The sequence below is a fragment of the Erinaceus europaeus genome, chromosome 7 (genome assembly GCF_950295315.1).
Source record: "Erinaceus europaeus chromosome 7, mEriEur2.1, whole genome shotgun sequence".
NCBI classification, from domain to species: Eukaryota; Metazoa; Chordata; class Mammalia; order Eulipotyphla; family Erinaceidae; genus Erinaceus; species Erinaceus europaeus.
This window is the reverse complement of record NC_080168.1, coordinates 40379237-40397951: the sequence shown is the minus strand read 5'-3', so window position 1 is coordinate 40397951 and position 18715 is coordinate 40379237. Positions and strand designations below refer to the sequence as shown.

The 18715-nt window shown below is 40.0% G+C and overlaps 1 protein-coding gene across 4 annotated transcripts in view; it reads right to left on the bottom strand.

Moving 5' to 3' along the window:
• The window catches only part of CHPT1 (choline phosphotransferase 1), a 30905-nt gene that overhangs the window by 3498 nt on the left and 8692 nt on the right, over positions 1–18715 (bottom strand). For 2 of the 4 annotated variants that reach the window (XR_009550681.1, XM_060194246.1), the window contains exons 2-8: positions 17870–18017; positions 17429–17570; positions 10164–10248; positions 4095–4226; positions 3078–3236; positions 2554–2679; positions 1832–1937 (exon numbers count right to left, since the gene is read on the bottom strand). Coding sequence is in view for 2 of the 4 variants with exons in the window: in XM_060194246.1 (XP_060050229.1) it covers positions 1832–1937; positions 2554–2679; positions 3078–3236; positions 4095–4226; positions 10164–10248; positions 17429–17570; positions 17870–18017 (898 nt within the window). In the remaining 2 variants the exon portion in view is untranslated. The remainder of the gene's footprint in view (positions 1–1831; positions 1938–2553; positions 2680–3077; positions 3237–4094; positions 4227–10163; positions 10249–17428; positions 17571–17869; positions 18018–18715) is intronic. The other 2 variants (XR_009550680.1, XM_007537827.2) reach the window with 1 other exon arrangement.

Sequence of the window (18715 nt, the reverse complement as noted above, 5' to 3'; positions counted from 1 at the left end):
TTATAGTTCTTTGTGCAGAGCGAAGAGATTTTTGGTATCTTTATACTATTTTGGGGGGTGGAGGAGCTAGCAGGGATGATAAATGCAACTGTTTCTTAAACTCTTAAGACAGCAAGGAACCTTCCCCATTCTCTTCAAAATCTGTATTTATCCCAGTCCTGGAATCTCTGGGACTTTGCTTTTATTTTCTGACGCTTCTCCTCTTGATCTGCAACAGTCTGCTATGATTAGACTTAACAAGCTCAGCTAGCAAGCAGAAAGACCTAAAGATGACACCATCAAGTGCCTAATCAAATACTATTTAGGCCTAGACATCCTCCTCTCCTACCCCCTACTTCACTTCCCTCAATCACTTTACCTACTCAGCTACACAAAAGAAAGAGATAGCCCCTAATCTCTTCTGACAGCAACAGCATTAATGTCAATCTCTTGATAATCTTTAGAAGAAATACTATATACAACTGGCCAAGAGATACACTGGCAAAAGTGAATATATATATACTAAAGGACAATTATTGTCCTCTATGACAACCAAATGATGGGGTGACCTGGTACTGACCAAAAAGGCCATCATTAAAGTGAGCCAGTCTCTAGCCCTTATCCAGCTTTTCTATTCCTTTCTTTATCTGATGAAGTTAGACTTTTTCCCAGTTGTTAAATCATTGAGTGTTATTTGTTGTATCCTAACTGGTATTGGATTTATGGGATCTGGCCTCAAGTTAGGGAGGGAATAAACCTAGGTTTTAAGTAGGATCTAAGTTAACCTTAAGTTTTACTGCATTTTACTTGCTTAAATCATCAAAATCATCACAAGCCCTCTTATGGGCCTATTCAGGACCTTGCCCTCACTGTTTGAATCATCAGGGAATGACCAGGGACTGTGAGTTCAGACTAACAGGGACACAGAGGTTACACTGGGCGATATGAATGTCCATGGGCCCTAGGTCAGATCAATGTTGTGTAAATAGTTAATGCTATTTATATTTCCTCATGTTTAGAAGCTACTCTTTTCCCTAATCCAGCTCTCTAGTCCTATTCTCAACTGTGACACCATCTTCCCAGACAATATTTTTAGTACACCTTCATGTTAGCTCTCAGGTTCAGGCAAAAATTACTGAAGTCATGGGCCCCTTGGAACATATCTAAAATAAGACTTCTAGCTTCTTCCCACTTGGAGACCCCTAATTTCATCTGCTCTGTTCCTACCTTTGGGTTCCTATTTACTAAACAATTTGTCCGCTTTATATCTTACCACCTTTTAGCCACCAAGATGCAGATGCTACTGTGATTCTATCCTTATGACCTCAACAGTTTGTCCTAGAACCTCACCAATCCAGAGCCCTACCCAACTAGGGAAAGATAGAAACAGGCTGGAGGTATGGATCAACCTGCCAATGCCCATGTTCAGTGGAGAAAGCAACTGCAGAAGCCAGATCTTCCACCTTCTGCACCCCATAAAGAATTCTGGTCCATACTCCCAGAGGGATAAAGAATAGGGAAGTTTCCAGTGAAGAGGAGGGAACAGGACACAGAACTCTGGTGGTGGGAACTATATGGAATTATAGTTATCTTACAATCTTGTTAATCATTATTAAATCACTAATAAACAATTAAGGAGCCAGGTAGTGGCACATCTGGTTAAACACACACATTACAGTGCTCATAGACCCAGGTTCAAACCCCTGGCCCCACCTGCAGGGGGTATGCTTCAAGAGTTTGAAGCAGGGCTACAAGCTGTCTCTTTCCCTCTTTATCTCCCCCTCCCCTTTCAGTTTCTCTCTGTATCTAATAATAAATAAAAATATCTTGGTTTGAGACCCCGGCTCCTCACCTGCAGAGGTGGTGCTCCTTACCTGCATCACAGGCAGTGAAGCAGGTATGCAGGTGTTTATCTTTCTCTCTCCCCCATCTTCCCCTCCTCTCCATTTCTCTCTGTCCTATCCACGACGACATCAATAACAACAATAACTACAACAACAATGGCAACAAAAGGGGAAAAAATTTGAAAAAAAAATTGAAATATTTAAGATTAAATATATATATATATATATGCATTCCTTAAAAATAACTTTTATAGATTTAGGTTGTTGGAAACCTGATCTCCCGACATATGCAAAATAAATAATTTACAGCTTTTTAAAAAACTTATTATTGGATAGAGACAGAAATTACTTAATTTACTTAGACACCTATAGCCCTGATTCACTACTTGTGCAATTTCCCCCTACAGGTGGAGACCAGGGGCTTGAACCTGGGTCCTTGCACACACTAATGTGTGTACTTAACCAGGTACACCACCACTCCCCCCCTTTTTTTTTGGTATGAGAGCACTGCACTGTTCAACTCTGGTTCAAGGTGGGATTGAACCTGGGAGCTCAGAGCCTCAGGCATGGAAGTCACTGCTATCTCCCCAGTAGTTCACAGCTATAAATGTTTAATCTTAAATATGCAAAAAATACCACATAGCCTAAATTCTAACATTTGCTGGTATTTCACTAAAATAACTCATTATAGTACTATATAATTGTTAATAAAATTTTTACGAAAGCTTACCATTGCTATCCAAAGAACAATATATTCGTCTACAAAATTATTAAAGTACTGGTCTAGAAATAATAGACCTGGGCCAAAAAAGGCAGTGTCTTGAAGATACAGTTCACTTTTGGTCATGTGAGCTATCTACAAGAAAAGTAAACAAAATAATTTCATTATTAAATTTTAAATATTTCAGCTTTTACTTTCAGGGCAAGTATAACTTATATTCTTAATACAAATAGCAAGACTATTTACTCTCACATATATAGAAATACTATATCTAAAACTACTCAAATTTGTGACTGAGTAGTTTATTAAAGTTTTCAGTGTTTTAGTTCCTTGATATCAGAAAGCTGTAATAGTAAATAGTTAAATGAATATAATAGTAGAGTCTGTGTCTCTGAATATAACATTAATTTATTATTTTAATGGATCATACTTTTAGCTAGCTACTGTGATGACACCACAGAGACCCTACTTATAGCTTTGTATTTAGGGATTAATACATTACATTTAAACCACAAATAATAAAAATTTCTTACCACCAATTTTTGGGAGACTTTAGCAAACACACATCCAAACATTAGGGTATACAGACAAGGATGCTTTTCAAACACATTAGTTGCTGACTTTTTATAGATCACTATTGCCAGTATAATAATTATTCCTATGTGGAGTCCAGGTGATAAAACACTGGTACCCTAAGAGGTAAAGAAGAAAATGAGCACCACATTTTAACACTGTATTTACTACAATACAGGCATTTATTTTCTAAGCAACTATTTTAAGGTAGAAACTAGATATTTAAAAAGTATAACATGGAGTATGACCCAAGAGTACACACACCTTAGCTGCACTTTTCAAAAGTTACACAGAAATAATAGTGCCACAAATGTCTGACTCTACATTAATAAAAACAGTATGACTATGTAACAACTTTAGTATGCTGAAGCCCATCAACATTTGAATGGCTAAGTTATTTATATGTATTTGCAGGCAGTCAAGTAAAGCCTATCATGCGAATTCTGCAAAATATTCTAATCACTACTGAGGAGGAATTTCATTTCATCTTGGTCTCACTATATAACAACACCCCGCATGTATTTTTTGTATTTATAATATGCCTTTGGCCAGCAAAAAAACTCACTTGGGCAGTGTGCTGCTTTGTCATGTGGTGGCCAGAGGTATGAACCCAGGTCTTCATCAAGTTAAAGTGTGTGTTCTATCAGGACAGCTATACTGGCCTTTGCAACAGGTATTTTAAAGCCCATTATGCAGAGTGCTATACTTAACTGGTAAAACAGCTCATAAACCCCTCCCAACTGAACATTCTTAATCATTTCACTTTAATACAGATACTATGCTGTACACTTGAGACTAATGTTACATATCAAGTATGCCTTAAAAAATCAACTGTTCCTTTTGTGGGTAATCAAGAAAAATATTTAGTTCCCTTTCTCAGTGTTGAATTTTGAAATATTTTTGGTATCTCCACAGCTAGTGATAAGAAAAGTTTATCACAACATTAGTAATACAGAGTGATGAAATTAATGTCTTACTGCTATAGTAGATCCATTCTTGCCAACACCACCATGAAGGATAACATGGAAATAATTTGAACAGGAAAATACTGCTCCACCTATTACTCCAAGAACTGGGAGGATCTTCAATTTTATGTCTACAAATGGTATCTTTAGGGATAGAGGAAAGAAATTATTAAGAAAATAATTTCTCTTCCTAGTATATAGATGAGAAACATGATACGACATAAGCTATCCTTTTTCTAATAATCAAACCTTAACATCTGGAATGTAGCCTGAGGTGGCAATTTTTCTTTTAATGGTTTTAGTAAGTGAAAACTGAACCAAATTCAGCTAAATCTTATATAATTGTTATGATTTAATCTTACAAAACTTCATTTGACTTAAAGGAGACATGAAAAAGGATAGTTCACTTGAATTTTCTACCTCTAAAAGGCAACATGACAGGAAAGTCAGACACCATGATCTGTATCATGAATGTGACAAATAGCATGATGTGTGTGCATGCAAAAAATGTGTGTAGTTAATATCAGGATTATATCTCTCACAATATATTTACCTGTTGGTCAATTGCTGTTCAAGAAAACTTCCAAAGGCAGCAAAGGATTTAAAAAACAGTAAAAATGAATTGCCAAAAGCTGCATGCTATTGTGTTTTGAAAACAGTCTTTGAAATATTGAACCCAAATGTGTGGAAAGTACAGATTAACAATTAAATAATGGAGAAAACCTACATTTAAAATAAGTATCATGTTGGTGAAAATATGCAGATGTGTTTTCATCCAAGGGTATTGCCAAAAACAGTGAATGAAATGATTGCAAGATTAAATTCTTCTCCATGATAATTAAATCAAAACTCCAAATTTAAGACAACTACATCTAACTTTATAACCAGAGTTGCCTAACTGCCTCTCAGTTCATTTTCACCTTCTTACAGCTACTGTAGAAGACACATTATATCACAGAAATATACCACAAGATATACCCTTGATTCTATGATTTATTATTACATGAAAAGGAATATAAATGTCTCAAGAAATGTACCACTGTTTAAAAATATGCAGAAAGTCTTTCTGAGTCTCATGATGTGAATTATGATTGATAATTCTGAAATTAAATGGTACAGGTAAACATCCTGCTGTATTCTTCACAATTTTTAGAACAATACTAGATTTATAATAAAACTGGAAAGTAAACAGAATTCCTATAGGGGTGACAGAGATGGAGAGATCACTTGCAGACCTGCTTCACTGCTCATGAAGTGAACACCCTGCAAGTGGGGAGTAGGGCTCAAACCCAGGTCCTTGAACTTGGTAATATATATGCTTAACCAGGTGGTCTATGGCCTGGTCTTCTCTTTCTGCCTCTCTGTATCAAAATAATAACTAAAATCCTTGATGCTTATCTATGCACTTCTCCCATCCCCATACAACAAATACACCAACTTCTGGCAATTTTTTACTATCTGTTGTTTTTTGCCTTTTTCCAGAATGTTATGTAGTCAGAATCATACAATAAACAGCCTTTTCAGACTGTATTTTCACTAAGTAATACGCATTTAAGGTTTTTTCATGCTTTTTCTTAACAGTGAATCATGTTCTATTTGAGTGTTTTATCTGTTATCTATCTCCCATGATAGTCATCCATTTACCTACTGAAAACTTAATGGATGTTTCCAAATTTTGGCAATAGTGAACAAAGCAGCTGCAAAATTCATATTTAGGGTTTTGTGTAGATGTAGTATTTAATTTGTGTAAATATTAAGGAGCACAGTCTCTAGATTCCATGGTAAGTATCAGTTTCAATCTTTTTAAAAATTTATAATTGGATAGAAACAGAAATAGAAAGGTGAGGGGGAGACAGAAACGGAAAGAGACAGAGAGACACCTGAAGCCCTGCTTCACCACATGAAGCTTTACCCCTGCAGGTGGCTTGAACCTGGGTCCATGTGGATTGTAATGTGTGCACTTGTGCACTTAATCAGATGCACCACTACCTGGCTCCCAAGACTTAGTTTCATATCTATCTTTCTTTCTCCTTAAGTTAGATAGCTTAGTGATTAAAAATAGTCTGTAATTAGCACTTAATTTTTTTTTTTTTGTCTCCAGGGTTATCACTGGTGCTCAGTGTTTACACTACGAATCCACTGCTCCTGGAGGCCATTTGCCCCATTTTTATTGCCCTTGTTTATCATTATTGTTGTTGTTGCTATCACTGTTGGATAGGAAAGAGAGAAATTGAGAGGAGGGGAAGACAGAGGGGGAGGAGAGAGATAGATGCTGCAGACATGCTTCACTGCTTGTGAAGCGACCCCCCTGCAGGTGGACTCGAGCCAGGATCCCTACACCGGTCCTTGCACTTTGCTGCATGTGCACTTAACACACTGCACTACCACCTGGTCCTCAGTCTGCTTAATTTTTAGCTCCAGTAGTCATTACCAGGATGTTGGAAAAGTTATGAAGTATTTTTGTTATTGTTGTGTTGTTAATAGGTTATGATTTACATTCAATAAAATGCATACATTTTAAGTTACAGTTCAATGAACTCTTGACAGGTTTTCATCCCTTATGTAGACACTACCACAGCCAAGACACAGAACACATGCAATCCCCAAATTTTCCATGTGTCCCTGTCTAGGCAAGGTTCACTTCGACATCTATCCAGACCATTACCTGCTTTCTCTCACTACATACTAGATTTGTCTTTCCCAAACTCTCATGACTTCTCTGGTTTAAAATATATATACATGTAAATTTATTTATTAGGGGATTAGTGGTTTACAGTCAACAGTAAAATACATAGTTTGTATATGTGTAACATATCCCAGTTTTCCAAATAACAATACAATCTCACTAGTTGGTCCTCTGTCATCATGTTCCAGAACCTGGTCCCCCCATCCCACCCCAGAGTCTTTTACTTTCGTGCAATACACCAACTCCAGTCCAAGTTCTGCTTAATGTTCTCCCTTCTGACCTTGTTTTTCAATTTCTGTCTATGCGTGAGATCATCCCATATTTATTCTTCTGGCTTATCTCACTTAACATGGTTTCTTCAAGCTCCATCCAAGATGGGGGTAAAGAAGGTGAAATCACCATTTTTAATAGCTGAATTGTGTATATATACCACACCTTACTCAGCCACTCATCTGTTGTTGGACACCTGGGTTGCTTCCTGGTTTTGGCTATTACAAATTGTGCTGAGTGAATACAGGTATATTTTTGGATGGGTATGTTTGGTTCCTTAGGATATATCCCCAGGAGAGGAAGTGGAAGGTTAAAGGGTAGGTCCTCTTTTGGCTTTCTGAGAGTTCTCCATATGAGGTATTTTTCTATACAAAACTACATCATGACTTTTCTTTTCTTTTTCCTTTGCCTCCAGGGTTATTGCTGGGGTTCATGAATCCACTGCTCCTGGAGGCTTTTAACCCCCCCTTTTGTTGCTCTTGTTTATCGTTGCTGTTATCATTATTGTTGTTAGTAGTATTGTTATTGTTGTTCGATAGGGCAGAGAGAAATTGAGAGAGGAGGAGAAGACAGAAGGGGCGAGAAAGACACCTGCAGACCTGCTTCACCGCTTGTGAAGTGACCCGCCCCCACCACAAGTGGGGAGCAAGGGGTTCGAATTGGGATCCACACTTAAATGCCATGTGTGCTTAACCCACTGTGCCACCACCTGGCACCCATCATGACTTTTCCAACAACCCAATAGATAATGTCTTCTTGGACAAAATATTTAATCATTCTATGACTTTGATATAAAACAGGATGAGGATAGTATATATTCCATAGGATTTTCCCTGAGAGTCAGATGAAACAGTGATAGTGAAAATGCTTAAGAACGCAATAGGTATTGAATAAATGTTAGCTGTTGGTCATTGATATTATCCTTATTATTCTTAACACTATGGGCATGAGATGGAGAGTAAGCTAGTACTGTGGATTCAGATAGCACATGCAGAATAATTTGTTTCTTCAAAACTTTTTTTCTTTTTGTGCAATGTATGGATTTGTGACAGCAGTCTTCTGCAAATCAACTTTTATCAAAATATTGAGGTCACCAACCAAACAATAAAAACATTTGGTAATATGGGAGGCATCTAGATTACAAAGATGCAAACTGGGATATGGGTCTGGGTGGTGGCGCACCTGGCTGGGTGTACACATTAAAATGCATAAGGACACAGGTTCAAGCCCCCAATCCCCACCTGCAGGGGGAATGCTTCACCAGTCGTGAAGCAGGTCAGCAAGTGTCTATCGTTCTCTCTCCCTCTCTACCTTCCCAGCTGCTCTCAATTTCTCTGTGTCATATCAAATAAAATGGGAAGGAAAAAAAGTGGAAAAAATGGCCACTGGGGGTGGTATGCTGGCACTGAGCCTATTAGTGGCAATAAAAAAAATAAATATTTTTTCAAAATATTAAAAATAAAGATGGAAATTAGCAAGGTTCTGAATATTGACAACTTTCAAATGTAAGGTATTTACTGAATTTACCTTTTGAGATATCTATCTAATGAGATAAAATTTACCCTGGAAAAGGAAGTTTAGTGTGTTTTATTTTTTTATTAGGGAAATGATGATATATTCATATGTAGAGTAAAAGAAAATTATAAAGTATGTCGGATAGTGGTAGAGGAAATGTCACGGCTATTGTCAAAGTCTGAGCAAGCCAGGACCAAACTGAAACTATTCATCCTTTTTGTATAATGGTGGAGGTGGCGTCACATCTGTTGCCAGACAAAGTCTGAACAGACTGGGAACATACTGTAGATTGGGAAGTTCTTGACTAAACTGAAGCTATTTGTTTTTAATTGATAATTTGAGGACTTATTGGCGATATTGCAAATACACAAATATTACCTTGGGACAATAGATGGAGACCTCTGAGGGAAGTACATTGTGACAACAATTATGGCAGTGAGTATAACAAGACTAAAAATGACCTAAGAGCTGAAGCTGCTGTACCCATTGGGAGGCTTTCAGAAAAAGAGCTACTTATCACCACTATAGCTTCTCTATTAGCTGGACTCAGACCAAAAGTCAGAATTATGGGTGGTTTGTAGTATGAGTGACAGACTGTGGTCTTCACCTAATTATAAAGAGGCCCTATTGCTTACCCTCACCCACAAACCCCCTGCTTCTACTTATAGGCATCCATGATAAATATAGAGAATGTGTAGTTAAATAGCTGATGTTAAGACATATGGCTGAAAGTTAGTAAACTTTCATTACCTAAAAGTCAGTGAACTTTCATATATGCAAAGGTTAACCAGAAGAAAGTCCCCATTTACAGCAGAAGATTTCTTTAGGTAGACAGCCTACTATGATCTAGTTAGACCCATCCAAGAATGGGTTAAGAAGAAAAGCTATTAGATTTAGTTCCGGGGAGAAATGTTTATTCACACAGAAGGTCAGAACAGGGAGATGGTCAAAACACAGATGGTCATTTCAAGGGACCTTTCAAGGGAAAATTTAGGCTACCCCAGACCCAAGAAACTTTCAAGGGGAGATCTGGATGTCCCAGACCTAGGGAACTTTCTAAGGAAAACATACTACTACTACTACTAATAATAATAATGTTCTTTAAGGTTATTCTTGGTGTTAATGAAAACAATCTTACATGGTGTCAACTATATCCGGGCAAAAAGTGTTTAAAAATAAAGCTCTGCAGAGAGATGGCAGAGACACTTCTCTCCTACACCTAAAGCAGCTGATGTGTCACTCACTTCTTCATTGCTGACTTTCCTTCAGGGACTCTGAATTACTTTCTCCGGGCCGGCTCCCGGCAAGATAGCAAGCTTATTAAGTAAAGGAAAGAAGTGAGGAAATGGAATTCATAGGGGGGAAGGGAACATAGGTGGGGGACTGGCCCCTTGGCACAATGCGGGTGGAGTGGCAACACCCAACTGAAAAGATGTGATATGGTTGCCTAAAACATATACAGTCTTGTAAACCAACATTATTTTAACAAGTAAATAAAAAGAAATGGAATGAATATTAAGTTCAAGTGCCAAGACTTTCTGGAGAAATGATACAGTTTTTTCTCCAAAATATTTTCAAAGTACATATGTATAAATAAACATTAGATTTACCAGATAGTCCCACATTGCGGCTCCTCCGAATGCAGACAGCACAAAGACCATCACTAATGCTAGCTGAATTTCAGTTACATCCACTCTAAAAAGGAGAACAGAGAAGAGATGCTTATAAATAAAAATTACTACACATAATGGTTAGTTTACTTAATTAGTAGTTCCATCTGTCAGCTGACCACACTGCTAAGTGGAAAAGCCTAGAGAACATATATTCTCGCTCACATGGAGGTCAACATTAGTATATGCACAGGGATAAACCTGTACAGCATAAATAAAATCACTAGTGGCATTTACAGTGGAGACTATAGAAAGCTTTTACCTTCTACTCTGTTTTTATGTAAAGTTTGAATTTTTGTTACAAAAATCATAGATTATTCCTGTAATCAGGAAAAGTTACAATATAAAAATGACCTGACTTTTTTTTCTTTCGGATAGAGATAGGACCAGTGGCTTGAACCAGGGTCCTTGCACATGATAATGTGTGTGTGCACTCTACTGGGTATGCCACTGCCAGACCCCTGACAAGGTTTTTTAAAAGTCAAATTCTTAAACAGTATTAGGTCTGAAGCATCAAGACATCCACCTGGGAGGGGCTAGGTGGTGGCGTACAGAGAGAAATGGAGAGAGATGGGGAAGATAGAGAGGAGGAGAGAAAGACACCTGCAGACCTGCTTCACCACCTGTGAAGCGACTCCCTGGGAGCTGGGGGCTCAAACCGGGATCCTTAAGCCGGTCCTTGCACTTTGTGCCATGTGCACTTATCCTGCTGCACTACCGCCCGACTCCCTGAAGTACACATATTACTAAGCATAAGCACCCTGGTTCAAATCCCCACTTCCCAACTGCAGGGGGGAAGCTTCATGAGTGTTCAAGTATAACTGTAGGTATCTCTCTTTCTGTCTCTGCCCTTCCCCTCTCAATTTCTCTCTGTCCTATTAAACAAAGGAAATGCCAGGAGTAGTGGATTTGTTGGGCCAGCACTAAGCCCTGCAATAACTCTGGTGACAGTGGAAACAAAAAGTCACCAAGGAGCAGTGAAGTCATATGTGGGAGATCAGGCTCCACAAAACAAACAGATGAGCAGACAGGGGAAACTAAAGCTGACAACAAGCCAAAGGCAGAGAGCTCTTAAAAGTTCAGATCTGTGCCATCCATCCTGACTTCTCTGGGCAGATGACCTCACCAGTGTGTCCTAGAACCTCACCTCTCCAGAGCTCTGGCCCATTGGAGGATAGAAACAGGCTGGGGGTAGGAATCAACCTCCCAACACCCACATCTGGCAAAGAAGCAAATACAGAAGCCAGAACTCTTACCTTCTACACCCCCAAAACAACACTGATTCACACTCCCAGTGGGGGAGAAGAGATAAGATGAAGAGGGCTCTGAACTCCAATTTCATCAGCATGAAGAGAGAGAGAAAGAAAAGGAGAGGGACATATGGAGGTAGTAATGTTGTCATGAGTGGATTGGAGGGGAAGAGAGGATTGAATCAGGAAGAAAAAGGGGGCAGTTATGTATAAATGTAGACAGATAGTTGTAGACAGATGGCTGGCCCATGTGGTGGCTTGCGGTGGGGCAACTGAAGATCCAGAACCCTGGCGGTGGGAATGGAGTGGATTTACATCCCTGTTGACATGTGACTTTGTAAATCAATATCAAATCACTAATAAAATTATTTTTAAAAAAGTTCAGATCTAGATGGAGTTTATGGGAAAGATATGAATTCCTGCTTTGTGCACTATTTCCTGGAATCTCAGAGATTCTAAACATTCACAAAGTTTTCTTTTTCTTTTCTCGCATGATTTCATCAATTGTTGACCATAACTGAGAATATTGTAGCTACCTTATCTTGATGCCTGTTGTAAGGGGATCTCCCTTTTAAGGAACATGAAGATATTAACCAGAGAGGATTTTTAGATTTCCTTGTCATTTTTTTTTTTCAAACCAGAGTACTGCTCAGCTCTGGCTTATGGTGGTGTGGAAGATTGAATCTGGGATTTTGGAGCCTCAGGCATGAGAGTTTCTTTGCATAACTACTATGCTATCTACACAGTGCCCCCATTTCCTTGTCATTTTTTAATGTAAACCAAATGCTTCTTAAGTTAGGTACCATTTTCCTACATTTTTTTCAGGCCCCTTATTTTTCTCTTTCTCCTGTCTAATGTAAATTTGTGTTGGGAAATTGTGCAGATGTGGTTGAGTTAGGCAGGGCCCACAAACCACCCTATGTTAGTATGGCCCATCCCTTTATCTACATACCAATCTTCTGCTTTGTCATATAAATGACTAAAGATCTCTCCACCACGTTATCCCCTCAGGGTATTGCTAATTCCCTCCAGCTAAAACCATAGTAGCGGTAGCTAAGGAAGTTCCCAGAGTGCCTTTTTCTTTTCTCCACCCCGTTTTCTAGCCATCTCCATTCCCGACCTGCCCACTTCTGGTTTTATCCCATAAAACCCACTTCTATTCCTGGTTTCCTTTTTTCTCTCCTGTGTCCCAACCTGGAGAAGGGCTGTCATGCAGAGTGGGAGGCAGCCGTTGTGGTTTGGCGCCATGTGGCTTAACCCGCTGTGCTCACACCTGACTCTGGGGCGTTTCCATGTGAATAAAGAATTGTATTACCATGCTGCTACGAGTTCCTGGATCCTCTCTCTCGCCTGCGAAGCTAGTCTGGCATTCTGGCACACCAATGTGCGACCTAACCCGCTCAGCCCCCAGATAAGTATTCAGCCGCTTGTCTCTCCGTAGCCTTGTGTTTTACAAAGGCACTACGGATCTTCTTTTTCCTCTTCTTATTTTTCTGAGACCCCTCCGCCATGGGTGACCTTCCTCCTTACGAAGAGGTTTCCCAAACCCTCTACTCTTTTTTCATGAGAGAGGTCTTCTATCTCTAGGACATTTTGCTCAGGGCTGCACCTTGGATCCTCTTGACCATGGTTACAGCTTTCAAGAGATATGCAGGGCCCCCTCCCAAAAGGCTAAGGGACCTTGAGGCTGCGATCCAAGAGTTAAAGGAGATGGTCATTCCGCTTACCCATTACCATACATGTTTTTTAGAGAAAGAAAAGCCTGCCCCGATCCTGACCCACCCTAAGCATTTTGCCCAGAGGTTCCTGTTTTGGCAGACACGTATCTGGCTGCCACCACTGCTTCTGCGGCCCCTTCCCCTGCCACTTTTGCCAGAAGTAGGACGTCCTCCGGGACTCAATGTGACATAGCAGGATCTGAAAAATCTGGTTCACAGAGCCCTCTCTCCTCCGACCCCCCTTCTCTGAATATCTTATGCTATAACTGGCCAGTTGTGTTTTGTGAGTGAGTTGAATGACTGAATTTTTTGTACTACCCATTTTGCTCAGAGTACTCTGAAACTTAACTGACTTTATATAAAAATGCTGGATGCAGCCATGGTTTCTGGAGACATCCAGAAACAGTCCCCAAATCTGTTTTTTCCTCTTTTGATTTTTTTAAGTCTTGGAATGAATGTGAAACATTTAGTCTTAAACTGTGTGAATGGAAATGGTTCAAATAAGACAGTACAGATCTAAATTCATGTTTGAAATGATATGTCTTCATAACAAAAGTTTTTCTCCTCCTGTGTATTACAGACTACATGTTTATGTGTGTGTTTCAAGTTTGGTAAACATTAACTTTATGGTTAGAAGTGTAACTCTGAAGCCACATTCTTACCAGGCAGAGTTAAATGAAGGAGTTTTCAACATGATTCTTATAAAGGTAAAATTAATTTGCTAAAGTAACTGAGTATTTAAGGTAAAATTCTAAATATTTAATGTGACAATTCATCATCTCCAAAATTAAAATACAAATTCTCTATACAGGACATTTTAGGAGGGCCCCCAAAAGTGCCCTGTGAACTATCTTGTGGAAATAAATCCACAACAAATCTGGCATCAATCTGACATTGTAAATGTTCTAAAAAAAAAAAAAAAAACATTGTCACTAACGTGTTAACTCTCTAAGTAACCTGAGTTACTTGTTGCAAGTTTTATTTTTTTTCAGAAGTTAGTGAATTATAGCTGTCAGGTCTTCACATGAAAAAGCATCTGCTCATATGGTAAGATATTAAACTATATAAGAAGTTCCCCCATATACAACTTATGTAAATTAACAACAACATTCATATATTTTTCTACACTTAACTGGTGTATCTCGTTTTGCCACTATAGGCCTGCCTTTGTCAGCCAACAATTTAAAGACTTTTTTCCTTTATAACATCACCCATGCCACAAACATCCCTTACAACCCCCAAAGACAAACAGTTATTGAGAAGGCCCGCCAAACACCTAGGCCCAATTAAGTAAAGAAAAAAGGGGGGATACATCCCCCAATAATCAGTTGGCTAAAACACTAACTGTCGTTTTCGACGGGTTAGGTTGTTTTCGCCGGGCTGGCTTCACGGGCAGGTAACAGACGACCAGGGACTCATAGTTGAGCTGTAGGCAGTATCTCTTTATTCATGCAGGATGCAGCACAATCTAAGCCGAGCTGAGCTAAACTAAAGGTAAAGTACAGTACTACTCACAATGCTGTCTTTATATATACTTGCCAAGTAAGGTGGAAACAGGATGTGACATAGAGAGGGTGGAGAGAAAAGTGAGTGGTGAAAATCAGAGTGTGACAAAGAAGGGATCAGGGTGTGACAAGGAGGGGGTGGAGCAGGCGAGAATCCTATCACTGAACCACAAATGCCCTGGAGGGAGGTGGAACTTGTTAACAGTGGTTATGTAAATAGAATAGTGTTAAGCAGGGGGGATTTAAACCAAATGAAACAGAAGGGGTCTCATGCATACCAACAACTAACTACATTAAACTTCTTTTAATATCTACAAAATTTGAACCAGATGCCGTGCTAACCATGGGAAGCAGATTTCTTTGTGTTTCTTTCATAGGAATCCCCGGAAATCCATTTGGACCCCTGTCCTCTGACATCGCCCACAAGATGGCACGACTACACCACCCCCCGAAACCCATGATGTGATCTGGCACGATCTGGAGAACCTGATTCGCAGACTCCAAGGACAGAACTTTCTTACTGCCTTTCTCTCGCCCATCACTGCCTGCTCTTCCTGCTTCTGCTTCGACCATCACCTTTTGGCGGTTCCAGCTCACTCTCTACAGAAAAGCTGTAGAGAAAAGCTGTTCCAGTGGCTGTCCTCCCCCATTGAGACAGATGTGCGGCATTTCTTCCCCTGGTCGTTGGGATTGGACTGACACTTCTATCGAACTTGCTAGTGGACCTTTGGACACTCCCTTTACATTGCTGGGCTTCTCAAGGACTGACTGCAGCAGTCCATGGACTTTGCATCCAGCTGTCTTGGGACTCTACAGTACTGAATAGCCCCTTAGCCTGGCAGGCCAAACACTCCCTCGCCTGCAGACCCTGCCCCCATAGGTAGGAAACGCCCCTTCGCCTGATAGGCCCTGCCCCTAGAGACAGGAAACACCCCTTTGCCTGCCAGGCCCTAGCCATGAGAGGCAGGAAATGCTCCCTCACCTGATAGGCCCTGCCCCCAGAGGCAGGAAACACCCCTTTGCCTACTAGGCCTCCCCTTGACATCACACTGGCTCTTGCTGCTCTCCTACTTGTCCCTCCATATCTTGTGCCAGTTCTTTTGAAAACACCTACACAATATCATTCAGGTTTCTGCCCAAAGGTTTCTGTTCACTCCTGTACTGCTATTCCCCTGACAGAAATGGAGTCTTTTACAGACATTAATCCATTTAACTATGGCCATTAGATAATAGAAAGAGGGAGATGTTGGGAAATTTTGAGGATGTGGTTGAACTTGGCAGGGCTTAAACCTGAGGAGTGTGTCTATCTTGTTAGTCTCTCTCTCTCTACTAAGAGGTTGAGCAAGGAGGGACAGTAGTAACCCTAAAGGTATGCCTCCTCCTATCAGACTCCCTGCCTCACAAAGCACCCCACGTTCCTGATACTATGGCCATTAGATAAAAAGAAAGGGGGAGACAGAATGTCGGACTAGCTTCGCGGGCGGGAGAGAGGATCCAGGAACTCATGGTGGCGTGGTAATACAATTCTTTATTCACACGGAAACGCCCCAGAGTCAGGTGTGAGCACAGCGGGTTAAGCCACATGGCGCCAAACCACAATGGCTGCCTCCCACTCTGCATGACAGCCCTTCTCCAGGTTGGGACACAGGAGAAAAAAGAGGAAACCAGGACTAGAAGTGGGTTTTATGGGATAAAACCAGAAGTGGCAGGTCGGGAATGGAGATGGCTAGAAAACGGGGTGGAGAAAAGAAAAAGGCACTCTGGGAACTTCCTTAGCTACCGCTACTATGGTTTTAGCTGGAGGGAATTAGCAATACCCTGAGGGGATAATGTGGTGGAGAGACCTTTAGTCATTTATAAAACAAAGCAGAAGATTGGTATGTAGATAAAGGGATGGGCCATACTAGCATAGGGTGGTTTGTGGGCCCTGCCTAACTCAACCACATCTGCACAATTTCCCAACAAATTTGGATTAATAAACTATAACACAGGAAAAAATTACCAAACGTATAACTATTTATAATATAAAGAATACCTATGAGACTTAAAGCATGATAGTAAGATTTTATATGTTCTAATAAATTAATTAAAATACATTTTATTTATGTGGTCTGGGAGGTAGTGCAATGGATAAAGCATTGGACTCTCAGGCATGAGGTCCTGAGTTCGATCCCCAGTAGCACATATACCAAACTGATGTCTGGTTCTTTCTCTCTCTCCTTCTGTCTTTCTCATTAATAAATAAATAAATAAATCTTAAAAATGAAATACATTTTATTTTTTAACTTATAAAATGAAAATAAAAAAATATCAACAATACCATAGGCTAAGAGGGGTACAATTCCACATAATTGCCACCATTAGCATTTCACATCCCATCCCTTCTCTCTTGAAAGCTTTCCTATTCTTTGTCTCTGGGAGCATGGACCCAGGATCATTATGGGGTGGAAGGTCTGGCTTCTGTAATTGCTTCTCCACTGAACAAGGGTGTTGACAGGTCAGTCCAGAAACCAGAGCACTGCTCAGCTCTGGTTTATGGTAGTATTGGGGATTGAACTTGGGAGCTCAGAGTCTCAGGCATGGAAGGTATTTACATAACCATTATGCTGTCTCCCCAGCCCAAATTAAGTTAAATTTCAGGTTGAGCCTTGTCCCCCTCCCCATATATATAAATAGCATAGTGTGAAAATAAATGCAATCATATTTTCAAATATACAACTTAAAGAACTTACTTTCCAAACCTCAACACGCCTGAAACATAAGTCTGCCAATGAGCACAATAAAACATGAACATCCCAATAAAAGAACAGAAAAACAGCCAGTCAGGATTAGTTCCTAAGCGAACAGCAAGTGAAGCTCCAAGTGCCATGAAAACTGAAAGACACAAGGTTTAAGAACCATTTGAGTAAACAGTAGTTAATGAAAGAATCTGGATGTACTGGCCAGAAATACAGAGCTGTAAAGGGTTATAATCTTCATACTAAGGTAAGGTACCTTAAGCAAAGTATACTTTGTAATACTTTCTGCAGAACTGTCCCCCTCCCCCAGTACATCCGTCCAGAAAAAAAAAAAAAAAAAGACCATTCAGAAGGCCAGTGCATTTTGGTTTTTAAGCTGTTGATTAGAAAAAAACAAAACAAAACAAAACAAAAAACCTTCATTTATTCATTTACCTGTGGAAAGAGAGTCACAACCATGGTCAAAAAGTTCCCCTAAAGGAGAACAAGAATTTGTTCTTCTGGCTTGCTTCCCATCAATAGCATCCAGCGACTGATAGACAAAGAGTCCCAGAGCACATAAAAGGTATGTCCAGTAGGGGGCCTAGAAATAAATGTAAATAATAAAGACAAGTGACGATAAGAAAGCACAGTTGGAAAAGTCATGTTTGTAGAGAGTCACAGACGTCCATGCTGTGAGAAGTACAAAGCTAAATGAGTGACCATGGGTTAAGACTGATTTTAATTCCTAGTCTACAACTCTTTTAGTATCTGTTGTTAAAATTTGGAGGCTCCAGCTGGCCAGGCTATCTTCACGGGAGGGTAACAGAGATGACCAGAGACATACGGCTGGGCAGAGAAGCTGTATTTCTTTATTCAGGAACAACGATTCATAAACCAATCCAAACTAATCACCAAACAGAACTCTGTTGCCTCTTTTCCCCGCAGCGGTGCCAAGCACTCTCGAACTCTGGAACTCTCTTGGGGTTCCTTGGGGCGGGGACAAGCGGGCCCATGAAACTAGCAGGACTGAACCAATTTTCTTGGCAGGGGGAGAGCTAGAACAACCCAATGTAAAGCATACAACAATTCCCCCTTTTCTTTTTAACTAAATGACCACAGTATCAGGGGTGTGGGGTGAACAGAAACCTCTATCATACAGGCATTTTTAAAAAGGAAACTGGCTCAAACATGGAGAAACATGTAAGCAAGTAACAAGAACCAGTGTGCTGCCAAGGGAAGGCCTGAGGGGGCCATTTTTTGCCTCTGTGGACAAAACTTTATCAGCTTAAAAAAAAACAT